General features: G+C 45.1%; 1 protein-coding gene across 1 annotated transcript in view; it reads right to left on the bottom strand.

Moving 5' to 3' along the window:
* Window positions 1-6310: 6310 nt before the first annotated feature.
* Window positions 6311-14278, bottom strand: part of pik3r5 (phosphoinositide-3-kinase, regulatory subunit 5) — a 33051-nt gene continuing 25083 nt past the window's right edge. The window contains 12 exon segments of the mRNA XM_072683283.1: window positions 6311-7721; window positions 7724-7833; window positions 8020-8135; window positions 9383-9465; window positions 10012-10105; window positions 10347-10423; window positions 11490-11583; window positions 11766-11897; window positions 12325-12450; window positions 12910-13063; window positions 13154-13832; window positions 14185-14253. Of these exon segments, the coding sequence (XP_072539384.1) occupies window positions 7687-7721; window positions 7724-7833; window positions 8020-8135; window positions 9383-9465; window positions 10012-10105; window positions 10347-10423; window positions 11490-11583; window positions 11766-11897; window positions 12325-12450; window positions 12910-13063; window positions 13154-13832; window positions 14185-14253 (1769 nt within the window). The 3' untranslated portion in view covers window positions 6311-7686.

Below are 14278 nucleotides of genomic sequence, written 5' to 3' on the forward strand. Positions count from 1 at the left end.
TTTTCCAGGCAGCCTGTCACTGTCTATGAACTTTATCTGAAACCCCTCCATTGTAGATTCACCATGCTTGTTTCTAATAAAGTGGCCAGTGAGTGCAAATATATATATATATATAGTCCAACATATTAAATTTCTCAAAAGGAGTTCCTATTTCACTTCAACATGTTTCTGTTTCAGAAGTGTGGATGTGATGGATGTGGATGTGATGGATGTGGATGTGATGGATGTTAATGTGCTGGATGTGGATGTGATGGATGTGGATGTGATGGATGTTAATGTGCTGGATGTGGATGTGATGGATGTGGATGTGATGGATGTGGATGTGATGGATGTGATTGTGAAGAATTTGGCACACAATTGTATCATTATAACGGTATTATTATTATTATTATTATTATTATTATTATTGTTATTATTATTATTATTGTGGAAACTCAGATCTCCAGACTAAACAATCTGCCCGACATTCAAAGTTAGGACCTAGAACTTCCTAATTAACCCTTAGTTCGGTTGACTGCTCACACTTCCACTCACAGTCACTGGATTGGTTGATTCCTAACTGTGTTGGTGGTTAATCTGAAGGCCACTGAGAACCTCCTGATAAGACAGTTTTCTGTTTAGTTCCACAAATGTAGCCCTTTAGTTTCAAACTAAGCTTGTTTCCTGTTTGAGAACCCTGGCTTAGGAACTCAGCCCCACTCAGCTGGTAGCTCAGCTAATGACTGCCTGTAGGTTTGTGCAGAGTCAGCGTTTAGCACTGACAGCAGCTCCACATGCGAAAACTGTCAACTTCACACCAGCAGAACTTCAGACGTCAAACTGACTGACTGACTGAACGACGACTCTTCAGAGAAGCAGGGGCGCTCAAACCTGATTTCTTGGCTTGTTCTTTAGATCTGCGCAAGACCCTTTATTTTAGATCGTTCTTTTTAGAACCCCAAAAAGGGTTTCACTATCGCTACAAGTCATAACCACCCATACGGTAGTTTAGCCCCACCTATTCAGCCTATAACAGTTTAGCCCCGCCCATTCAGCCTATAACAGTTTAGCCCCACCTATTCAGCCTATAACAGTTTAGCCCCACCTATTCAGCCCACAGCAGATTCTTTTTAAAATATAATAAAGTCATTTATGGAAAAGTAAAGCAGTGAAAGGTGAAAAGCGGAGCTCAGGGTGTTAAACTGAAGCAGGAGAAACTGTCGGATATGAGCTCTTCAAACTCGAGAAGTTGAGTCTGGTCTTTTTCCTCCTGGAAGTACGCATGATGGAGCTGGCCCGACCCTGGGGGATTCTAGTGTGTGTGTGTGTGAGTGTGTGAGTGTGTGTGTGTGTGTGTGTGTGAGTGTGTGAGTGTGTGTGTGTGAGTGTGTGTTTGGGGTGAGGGTGTTTGTACTCTTCCGTTTAGAAGTCTCACCAGCAGCCGCCTCAGAAAACAGGATATGCAGAGTGGCATGGCTTCAGACGGGGAAGCGCGGCCCGACTCCGCTCACTGCTCTGGAAATCCCCACTCTAGGAAAACAGTCAACACCTCCTGGCCTACTGTCGGGGGCGGGAAAGGGGGTGGCACGTGCCTCTGACCCCAGTTACCTGTAAGTCAAAGATGCATGTTCTTATACCTGCACTACTTGTCCAAAAGTATCTAGACAGCCCTTATAATAGGCAAATCCAGCTACACTCTATCTGATGACGGACAGTGCAGTGATATATATTCTACAGTCCATTTGGGATTAGTGTGCTACGCGTACTACAGCTGCAGAAAAGACACCGAATAGTAGAACCTTTTACAGTTTCTATAAAGAACCATCTACAAAAAGTTTCCTTGTATTTGAGCACTCAGATGGTTCTTGTTGTTGTTGTTTAATATAGAAAGATTACCTTTACTAAAGAACCTCAAAGAACCCTTATTCAAAAGTGTAAGCAAAGGGGTTCTACAAAGTACTGAAAGAGCTGTTTGACTAGTGTTGATAGAGGAACCCTTTTGCTGCTATATGGAACAAAGGTTCTATAAAGAACATCTACAACAAGTTGTCCTTGCAGATGCAGAATGCTTTATCCAGGTACAGAACCATTTAACCACCCAAATGGTTCTTTGAGTTGTCTGAGTTCTGTAGAAGATTCTACAACCCTTGTAGAGAGTGTTTTTAAGGCCAATGGAACAGGGCGCTGGAGCAGCCATGAAGACACAAGGTCACCTAAGGTCGCCATGCACGGTGCAGAGCGTGGGCTAGAGGGGTACACAACAGAACTACCTCAGAATTAAACTGTGGGGTTCTCCGGAGTGGTGATGGAGCTTCATCCAATACCTTTGGGATGAGCTGGCCTGGCAGAACACGTCGTTCGGCATCAGAACCTGACCTCGCTGATACTCTCGCTCCCTTGTTGTCAGAAGAAACTCTGGAGAAGCTGAAGAATATATTCACGTTTAATTAGAACTTTATTTTTTTGTATGCGCTCCTCTCCTGCTCCATTCACAGCCAGCCTCCACCGCCCATGTGGGAACAGTCTCACACTTCTGCTGTGTTTGTAGATCTGTAGGCAGTCGGACTGGTGCATATCTGTGTGCACTGCCTCATGGTTAACTGGTTCACTCACATTCTGTTACTAAATAAAACTGCTGCTGCCCAGATCCACACCCGCGCGCCCGGGTTTCCTCCTGTTCGGACACTCTGCTTTAATGGAACTGAAAAGGCTCTGTAGGCCAGGGTGCAGATTTGCTCTGATAAGTGGGGGGTGAATACAGGAAGATCTCAGCAGCTTTACAGGAGGAGGAAAAACCTTCTGAGCTTTCAATGGAAGACAAAGTTAAAGATTTTATTCTGGAGCGTTTCTATTGGTCCGTTCATCCTGAAATCCTGAGAACAGATTCACATCATGGAGAAAAGAGAAAAATGACAAACATAGAGATACAAGGTTTTTGCAGGGCAGAGACAATACTTAAAAGTCAAAATCAAGTAAAACAACAACATCAATATAATTATCAGGTGTACACTGTATGGACAAAATCGGTCACTGCCCGTCCATGTGTTCTATAGATCAGATAAAGTCTGTAAGAGCGGAGCTCGGCCTGGAGCTGCACTGTTGAGACAGCGAGGATGTGAACCAACTGTGTTTCATAATGTGTGCAGAGAAGCAGACTGCTCAATTACCATGGAGACACACACCAACACACCCACACACACTCACACACGATGGGATGTTTGCGGATATCTTTTACCCATCATTTTTTGCATCACTTGAATCCACAATACATGAGGAAGCACATGATCAGAGAGAGAGAGAGAGAGAGAGAGAGAGAGAGAGAGAGGAGGACAGAGAGGTGGAGGCTCCATCTCAACACAGGACTTAAAGGATCTGCTGAGGGTCTGTAGAGGGAGCAGTTGTGGCAGCACACAAAGAAACAGCAGTGTCATAGTGGTCATAATGTTTTGGCTCATCAAAGTTTATCAGTGTGTAAGTGCATGTATACAATACAGGGACAAAAGTATTGGGACACTGCTCATTCACTGTTTCTTCTGAAATCAAGGGTATTAAAGAGCTGATCCTGCTTCTGTTGGAGTAACTGTCTCTACTGTCCAGAGAAGAAGACTTTCTACTAGATTCTGGAGGAGGAGCATTGCTGTGAGGATTTGACTGCATTCATCAATAAGAGCATTAGTGAGGTCAGGATGTTGGATGATCACTAATCCACATCTTCCCCAACAAGTACTGGATGGAGCTCCACCATCATTCCAGAGAACACAACATGGAGCCAATAGGGTCATAGTGCTGATCTGCTCCAGAGAGTCCTATTCTATTGGCAGTACTTCTTCTCTACAGGGACTAGACAAGCTGTGTGTGTGTGTGTGCATTTGCACATCGGTGTCAGCACTGGGTGCAGCTTACAGTAGCTGAATGTGTTCAGTAGAAGGGTGTATGTATGCAGGATTTGTGAAAGCTGTGTTGACTCTAAATCTGGAGCCGTGTAGCTGCGAGTCTGTGGGCTGCAGTAATTTCCCCAAAGCCAGTCAAGCAGACCAGAATGGACTATGTGCGTCACAAAGCCTGGCGCTAAAGGCCAGAAACTTTTACATGGAGTGACCACAAGCTGTTCAAAGCATTCATGAACCCACAGCCAGACAAAAACACTGCAAAGCCTGCTGTCCTTCTCCAGCAGCTCAGAACACGGCGCTAACTCTGCCCAGTCTGTAGAAAACTGCACCTACAGAGCTCGATCCTTCAGTTTTACGCTGGAGCTATGAGGCTAGAGGAGCTAACATCCCGTAGCATTTTACCCTAAAACCGCAGTTTCACCAACATGATGATGTTCCACTGCCTGTCACACAGAGAGCGTTGCTCGGCTCGGCAGAAACTGCACTATGGAGGTTTGGTGGTGGAGCTGCAGGAGGAGAACCTCTCTCCAGGACTGCTGTGTAACGCTGCAGAACCCATAGAGTCATATTAGTGTAGAACCCTGTAGTATTACTCTACCACCTCCGCCCACATGCTGCTCCACCTTCAGATCAAGCTTCTGCAGCTCTCACACTGTCCAGAAATGCATGCGCAAAGTGTGCCCTTTTACGGTGGCTCAAAGCACGAACTACACTTTGCAACTGTAGGGGGAGCCCAGGAGCAAGATCAGGTTCTCCCATAATGCTGCTTTAACAAATATATGAAAAACTATAATATACTACAGAGGCGTATCAATGTCAGACAAAAAAAAAAGTCTTTCACATGTCGTTATAACGAGATCTTATGTTGTAATTATGAAAAAAAAACATTATTATGTGATATTGTGCCATAAAATCAATAGTCAATAAAATCAATAAAAGTTTAAAATCAGGGCTTTAGGAGGAGCTCTGCTGGTCTTAGCTTCTTAGCCATCTGTCATCTACTTCAGTCCACTTTAATCAGGGTCACTTCTGCAGCCATTCACACCCTCTGTTTGTTGATCAGAGGTCAGGAAGCCGGGCCGGGAGTCAGCGGGAGGTTTATTTTAGCAGCACCCTGACCGCTCACACTCGGCCGTCCAGAAGAAAAGGCAGATGAAAATCTTGTTTCTTCCTGTCAGTGCGGAGCTGTTTGAGCCGGAGCTGCCGTACTGAGACACTTCCTGCTAAAAATGGCCTGCTTCCCCATTCCATTCACACACACACACACATACACACACACACATACACACACTGCTGCCACTGCCTTAAAGTAACCCACACACTGACCACTTACATAAGCCATCCTACTGAGCTGCTCTCGACTGCTGCTTTAACCACACAGGGTCAGCTCTGACCTGGCTGCATTTTTGAACACTGTGTTCTCTGTCAACTCTTTTTAGATCTTGTGAGTCTGTTTTTTCCCTCCGAGACTGAAATACAGAGACCAATAGAATAGGACTCTCTGGAGCAGATCAACATCATGACCCTATTGGCTCCATGCTGTCTAATGCCAGGCGTGGGCTAGAGGGGTATAAAGCCCCCCAGCATTGAGGAGCTGTGGAGCAGTGGAAGAACTGTGTTCTCTGGAATGATGGTGGAGGAGCTCCTCCTGTAAAGCTGCTGAGATCTTCCCGTATTCACCCCCCACTTATCAGAGCAAATCTGCACCCTGGCCTACAGAGCCTTTTCAGTTCCATTAAAGCAGAGTGTCCGAACAGGAGGAAACCCGGGCGCGCGGGTGTGGATCTGGGCCGACTTCAGCTGATTTCAGTCCATAGAGTTTACACGCACCATTTAATGCTAATTTACAGCAACGTGTATATATATATATATATATATACATTTTAAAAATATATATACCTGTTTAATATATAGATACATTGCCATAAGATTGCTGTTGAGGGAAAATAATTAAAATGATTTAGTGTCATTGTTTCTAAATGTGTTTGATTCGCTAGTAAATTTATAGCAAGCTAGCTAACACTGTAAATGCTAAATAGTTTCACTTTTTTTTTTATCAACATGATTCCCATTCATGAAATCTTAAATGTAATAACATAAATGTTATTATCTGAAAATTCAGATTATAACAGGTCAAAAGAGCAGAAAATTGCCCTTTACCGTCCTGTTACTACTGACATCTGTAAGCGGGAATCTAGCTAACTGTTTCCTCGTACCTCCTGACCTCCTCTCAGGAGTGATCGACTCTCCAGTTAAACATCATTTATCATCATTTATCATTAATCTAGAATTAAACTACGTGTCAGAGGCTGTGCTGCTATCCGGTCGCTCTCCGGGTCCCTGAGCAGCCCTGTCGCTCTGCATCCAGGGACTAGAGTGATGGATCCTGTACCGGTGATGAACTCTGCAGTACGACAGAAAGTGACAGACACACACATATCTGTGTTAAAAGACTTTATTAGATATTTGCACTTTAGTAAAAAGTAATATACAATAAAATGTTATAATTTAAAGAACACAGAGACAGTAAAAGCACCTAAGGACCGAAATGTACCGTATTAGGAGCGTTCATTCAGCTGCCAGGGAGTTTCTGAAATGCAGTGTTCACACACACACAAAAACTAGCCTCCTGCTGTTAATCCTAACCTTCTGCAAGTGCTTTAATATTTATCATTAAAAATATCACACCACAACAAATTTACATCCAGTAGTTAGCACAAAGTGTTCTGCAAACCTGAGACCATTAAAAACAAGAGAATTAGCTAGCTGTTTCAGCTAACCACACAGCAGACGCAGACACAGAGGGGGCGCTGTTACTCAGTGCAGTCGTTTGTCAAAATAATATTTCTGCTCTTTTATGTTGAACATGATGATAGTATTGTTCTCCATGAAGGAATCCAGGGTTTGCCTGTAAACCTCATGGCAGTGTGCTTCTTGTTTCACTTTAGCAGGCCTCCTCGTCCTCAGTAATGGGACAACAGCGCCCTCTGCTGGTCAAACGGACCATATTACACTTGAGGTAATGGCTTCTTCTCTGTCAGGACTTAAGAACATACTCCGAAACTGTCAAACTGTAATTTTAAAACCCTGGATTATCTACACAAATGTACACGTCATTTACACAAAACCCTGCCGTTAAAAACACAGCGCCTGAGCTGGTCAGGTACCCGTCCCCGTCACTGTCCCCGTCAGGGCTTGGGTCTGGTACAGTAAAGCAGGAGAACTGAATGTGATTCCTGAATATTGCTGATTCCTGAGCTGTAAAACAGAGCTACATGGAGACACAGTGGAGCAGACTGGATCATCTCTACAATGTACAGTATCTGCACAGGTCTGGTTTACGGGCGCTGCTGAACGGACCTGTTCACACCACAGTAAACCTCCTGCACACAGAACTCTCCTCCTCTGAGTGAGAAGAGACGCAGTAACAGGTTCAGGGTTGGGGTTTAGGGGTTTAAAGCGTGGGATTCAGAGGACTAAGGGTTTATGGCTTCCAGATGGAACTGTACAAGACTATGCATTCAGGACTGGGTATTTAGACGTTCACGGCTGGGTTAAGATTACTAGGGGTTTTAAAGATGGAGTTCAAAGGGGTTAATGGTTCGGTAGTGAGGTTTAGAGGACTTAAGGTTCAGGGCTGGGGTTTAAGGTTGAACTGGGGTTTAGTGGTTCAGGTTTGGGATTTAGGGGACTAAGTCTTTAGGGTTGGGGCTCAGAGCTTTTGGGTTAGGATTTAGAAGGTAAGGGTTGATGTTTGGGGGTTTAGCTTTTAAAGTTGGGGTTTAGAAGTTTAGGTTTGAGTTCTAGGAATTAGGGTTCAGGGTTGGGGTCCGCTGAAGGTTGCGATGGGCAGCAGAGCAGAGAGCAGAACGTGGGCTGCAGAGGCTGGACCGGAGTGGTCAGAGTCCTGAACCTTGGCCAGTTAGCAGAGCTGTCCGGCTTATAACACACAGTCACCTCACACCTGATAACACACACACACACACACACACACACACACACACACACACACACACACACACACACACACACAGTGAAAAAAACGGGGGAAAAAATAATCTATTAACCCATATTGATCCATAGCAGTTATGGAATAATTATTGAATGGGTATTGATCTGTATCTGATGATGGTAAGAAGTGTTTCAGTACCGGGTCACACTCTGCAGAATCTTTTTCTCGTCCTGATCCAAACACACAGCGAACGTTGTGTTTCCGGACCCACACACCCGCACCTTATCCACTTTCGCCCGAGTGGTGCTCAGTTGCTAAGGGGAGCAAAAACAATTAACATCAAATAATTGATTACTTTTTATGTTTGAGAACGTAGAGATACTTCAAAGCAAACTGGACCAAGTCATAAAAAGAAAAAGAATAATTATCTGAAACAAAAAACTAATATTTCTCATCTGTCGGAACATTTTCAGATCATAGAACATTCAACCTCATTCCCTTCTGTCTTTCCTGATTTAGTGGAAGAGTACTAATACTAGACTGCTCTGAGCTCAGCACTCGGCCCTGACCCCGCTCTGTGACTTTACGTGGTCTGACAGACACTCGGTGGCTGAGCTGCTCTCTGTTGTTCCTCCTAAATGCTTCCACTGTTCAATAATTTAGGACAATAGGATCTGATTGCATTTATTTACAAGAACATTAGTTAAATCAGGGCACTGGATGATGGTGATCACCACCCCACACCATCCTCAACTCCCCAACTCACATCAAAAGTACTGGATGGAGCTTCACCACCATCACTCCAGAGAACACAGCTCCTCCACTGCTCCACAGCTCAATGCTGGGGGGCTTTATACCCCTCTAGCCCACGCCTGGCATTAGGCAGCATGAGAGTCCTATTCTATTGGCAATACTTCTTCTCTACAGCGACTAGACAAGCTGTGTGTGTGCAATTTTACAGCTGTCGGCAATGGGTGCATATTAAAGTATCTGAAGGCATTCATTAGAAGGGGTGTCCACAAACATTTGGACATGTAATGTATGTTTACCTGCATGTGTTCCAATATGGGAGTTTTACAGTAAAAGCTCTTTTATTACTGAGACAGGTTTAGAATAATGGGATGGCGCTGTATAACGGTGGCTCTAACAGCAGCTCTGCTGCTCTTTCCTGTTAGTTAATCTCAGCGAATTTCTTTACACAAACCAAAGCCGCGAGAGCTGCAGACTCAAAGTGAAAGTACAGTCTGACTTCTGCGGTTCACTGACACCAAAACACACCATAACACATGAAATGTGAGAAACACCCTGAGGTAGAAGGTGTTTGTTTTTTCATTTGTGAGTTTAAAGCAAAACAAGTCTGATTCTCTGCTCTCGCGTTTCTATGCGTCGCTTCGGAGTGAGAGCAAGGGCAAGGCTGTTTTTGTAGACAGCACTATACTAACCACACTGAAGCGAGAGTGGATGTGTGTGTGTGTGTGTGTGTGTGTGTGTGTGTTTGGAGGCCTTATTTTATTTTGTTTTTACTGTTAAAACCACAGAGCAGCTCTTGTTTTCTGCACACCTGATTGAAGCTCTTCTTAGATTTAGAGTTCTGCCTCTTCAGCACCTCCGTCATCGTCAGCTGCAGACACTCGATTTTAGGATCTAAAACACAAAACAGCAGAATGATGAACTTAAACAGCCCCACTGTCCTAGTTCCAGTGATCTACTGACCTGAAGTGAATATTAATAACGCTCTAAATGTAGGTATTGTGATATACACTGAGGAGGCGGAGCTACAGTCTCTCATTAGGGTGAATATTAATAACGCTCTAAATGTAGGTATTGTGATATACACTGAGGAGGCGGAGCTACAGTCTCTCATTAGGGTGAATATTAATAATGCTCTAAATGTAGGTACTGTGATATACACTGAGGAGGAGGAGCTACAGTCTCTCATTAGGGTGAATATTAATAACGCTCTAAATGTAGGTATTGTGATATACACTGAGGAGGAGGAGCTACAGTCTCTCATTAGGGTGAATATTAATAACGCTCTAAATGTAGGTATTGTGATATACACTGAGGAGGAGGAGCTACAGTCTCTCATTAGGGTGAATATTAATAACGCTCTAAATGTAGGTATTGTGATATACACTGAGGAGGCAGAGCTACAGTCTATATATCTAGAGTGTGTGTGTATTGCTGTACCCAGCTCCTCTGCGCTCCTGCAGGCTTTGATTAGATTTATTGATGTGCAGACCTTCTCTGCCCTTGTCTTCTGACTCCTACCACTGATCACCACCTACATACACACACACACAGAGAAAGAGAAAGAGAGAGACTGATCAATTAATTGATAAAATAGACTGATCAACACAGATATACAGAAGACAAGGATGAAAAGAGGAAGGGCAGAGAGAGAGAGAGCAGAGGGATATGATGAAGGTGGGACAGGTGTGTATTTATATTTAAGTGTGTAAACAACTTGTGTGTGTGTGTGTGTGTGTGTGTGTGTGTGAGGTGGTTAAGGTTATAAATGTTACCTGGTTATAAACAACCTCCAGAGAGAGAGGCACTGCCTCACGATCTCCATCTATACCAAACCGCTTGCTTGCAGCACCTGACAGAACACACACACACACACACACACACACACACACACACACACACACACAGTGATTACCATTATGCCACTTTTTAACACTACCTCACAGCACTCTCTCCCCTTCTCTTTTAGTGTGTGTGAACTTGATCCCATCCAAGGCTGATACAGGTATAGGCTAGGTTTATTAATATTACTGATAACATGCTGATAATTAGACTCTGGGATTTGAACGTCAGACAGCTGTTCCACTGTTTGACCACAGAACTGCCACACAGACTGAACTGCACAATTCAAGCAGTGTCCTCACTTTCAGCTTCAACACAGATAAACAAACTGAGAATAATAAGAAAATACTGGAAACCGTGTCAGTCAGTGAAGCTCTGTTTGACTGAACTCCTGCAGTAGAACACTAACATATCAATACAGTATAATGCTGACATGATCTGACTGATTATCAGACTTTGAGAACATGATGTGTTGATGGGGAGTCAGGTGGGCAGGCTGATTCCCTTTGAGCTGCTAAAGGTCGAGCTGAACAGCAGCTCTGGGTTGTCTAACAAACATGACAACCACAGATCATGAGCTTGCATAGACTGTGTGTGTGTGTGTGTGTGTGTGTGTGTGTGTGTGTGTGTGTGTGTGTGTGTGTGTTTGCGGGAGACGCCGACTGCAGGAGTTGCAAGCCGTTTCTCGTGGGAAAGCGGTGGGTCAGTGCCAGTGGGTAAAAGTGCACAGGCCGGGTTTTAAAGGTTTTGAGAAGTGAGAGAACGTGAGAAGTGTTTCTGGGGACGTTCTGAACACTTCTGTTAATCAAAGAAATGTTTAAAGCTTTATTACTCACTTTACTTCATCTTTATGGGTAAATACCTGATACTAATTGCCTTTGAGGTTGTCATGGTGACAGGTTGTTACTGGCAGTTGGCATAGTGACTCAATGTTGTTCAAAGCTGGCATATTGTTATCAGGGGTTGGCATAGCAATCAACTGTTATTGGCGGTTGTCAACATGGTAGTTAATTGTCATTGGAAGTTATCATGGTGATTAACTGTCAATGGAGGTTGTCATGGTAACTGGTGATTACCCATAGCTTTGATGGCTCTGGTTCCTGCCGTGTGTCCGAGCTCGAGCGAGTGGACGAATACTTCAGTCCTTGTCTCCCCACCGGCCAGTGTCAGCTACGAAACACACACACACACACACACGCACACGCACACATACATACATATATATGAATACACAATAATTTTACATACAATATATACAATATAAATATATATATAATTTATTTATAAATAATATATTTATATTATATAAAAACAGCTCTTGATCTGATGTGTGTGTGTGTATGTGTGTGTACCTCGGCTTGGTAGAGCTGGATGAGTGCAGGTCGTGTTGCGTTTCTGCAGTAGTACAGCAGCAGGTCAGCTAGAATGGGTAAACCGTCCTCTACTGACTCTTCCAGGAGCTCAGGCTCGGGCTTAGAAGTTTGCTGTGAGGTCCAAACACACACACACACACACACACACACACACACACACACAAATACATTTATATCAGTGCTTAAAACAGCTTCACCCGCAAACCCTAGTGTGGACAGCTAAAAGACTTCACACACCCTAGGAATTGATCAGTGGCATCTTCAGGAGCTAAACATGCTTTCATGATTCTTTCATTTCCTTCAAGCTGTCTTTAGGGGACAGGAATCTCTTCCTTGTGTAAAAAAATTAATTACGATGTTGCTGCGGCAGACACTGGACAGTGTATCGAGCCATGGTCTGCCTGCTGTCATAGGTATGCTTCTAGTGGCTGTAATCACCCACATGAAGGTCACAGATGAAACGTGTGTGTTTCTGCAGTATATAAACTAATTGTGTTGTTTGTGTGTGTATGTGTGTGTGTGTGTAAGAAAAACTCACCCTGCACACTACGTGCAGCGGCAGGTCGAGCAGGCACAGTGTGTTTCGCTCGTACCAGGGGTCCAGCATGCCCAGCAGGTTCGCAATGTCGTTAGTGCTGTCCTCCGGCCCATCCATGTTTACGTCCTACACACACACACACACACACACACACACACACACACACAAACAACACAATTAGTTGCTGACACAGCAAATGTGCAAATGCACACACACAGCTTGTCTAGTCACTGTAGAGAAATATTGCCAATAGAATAGGACTCCCTGGAGCAGATAAACAACATGACCCTATTGGCTCCATGCTGCCTAATAATGCCAGGCGTGGGCTAGAGGGGTATAAAGCCCCCCAGCATTGAGCTGTGGAGCAGTGGAGAAACTGTGTTCTCTGGAATGATGGTGGTGGAGCTCCATCCAGTACTTTTGGTATGAGTTGGGGTGGTGATCAATGAGTTTTCCCCTTAAAGCAAACAAATTCTCACAGCAATGCTCCTCCAAAATCTAGCAAACAACGAGGTGTCCAAATACTTCTGTCCATACAGTGTATATAATGCACAATATTTTGACTTGGCCTGTTTTTCTTCTCACCTGTACAGTTTTAAGTGGACTGGCGGAGAACTGGCTCACTGCACCTGGTGGATCTCTCCTCACTGGAATGAAGAAGAACCGGAGCCTGAAGGCTCTGCTGAGTCTCGGGCAGTCCCGCTCTCTCCTCCGCAAGCTGCTGTACGCCCGGGCCACTCTGCAAGGAACAGATGTTCAGACAAAACTACACACAGAGAAGTAAACAACAACAACAGCAACAGCCACAACACCATAACTCATCCCCTACCTGCCAGCCACGTGGTCTGCTCCGAACACGAGAACCCTGAGGAGGGTGGCTCCGGGTTCCTCAGCCTCGGCGCTGCTGAGAATAGGCCTCCTCCTGTAGCGCACACAGCCCAGGGCCTGCTGCGCCAGGAGGCTCTCGGTGAGCCCCAGCTCTGAGCTGCGCGCCAGGGCATGCTGGGGGACGGAGTTGGAGCGCTTAGAGCGGACGGACGGCAGGATGTCCTTGGCCTCTGCGTTTCCCAGGCTTTTAGCACGACACAGCGAGTGGCTGCTTTTCGGCTTGAAGAGGCGGGAAAGGCGTTTGGAGAACCCGGAGGAACTCTTGGGTTTTCCTATCGCCAGAGGAATAGGGGACGACTCCTCCTCCACCTCCTCACAGAAATCACTGTCTGTTCCAGAAGCCTGGGAGGAAGAGGAGAGCGTGGAGAGCGGAGAACACTCTGAGGAAGCCACGGAATACGTGGAGAACATGGAGTCCTTGGATGCGGTGGACAGAGACGATACCGTGGAGAACATGGACGCTCGCGGATCCACATAGCTGAGAGACGTGAAATCCTCCATCTCCTCCAGATCCTCCTCTTCATCTACATCTTCATCACCTTCGTCCTCCTCTGCTGGAACTTCAGAGGTCTGCAGAGAGGCCAGCTCAGGCTCCGATTCCAAAAGCTCGTTCAGGACGTCTGCAGAAAGCGAGAGACCAGAAGAGAGACTGAGAGTCAAGCTGCTGTCGGACTAGCTCAAACTGGTCAAGCTGGTGGACCAGTTTAGCATTTGACCAGCACTGGTCTACCAGCATGACCAACCAGACCAAGCTAGTCAACCAATACGTCCATGCTGGCCGGCAAGCATGGCCATCATTACCATACTGGTACATACCAGCTGGTCGACTAGTATAGGGAATGTTTTTACCCTGGAAGACCAGCTTTTCAACTGCGTGGTCATGCTGGTCCACTAGCTTGGTCCTGATGGTCATGCTGGTCAACAAGATTTGTGCGCGGAGCACAGACAAGAATATTACAGCAGTATTCTTACCAAAGTTATCAGTGTCCCAGCGGATTGTGTAGCACTTGGCTGTAGGCAACCTCAGAATCTGCAACATCCCTAGAAACACACACACACACACACA

Source organism: Salminus brasiliensis, chromosome 7 (assembly GCF_030463535.1).
Source record: "Salminus brasiliensis chromosome 7, fSalBra1.hap2, whole genome shotgun sequence".
NCBI classification, from domain to species: domain Eukaryota; kingdom Metazoa; phylum Chordata; class Actinopteri; order Characiformes; family Bryconidae; genus Salminus; species Salminus brasiliensis.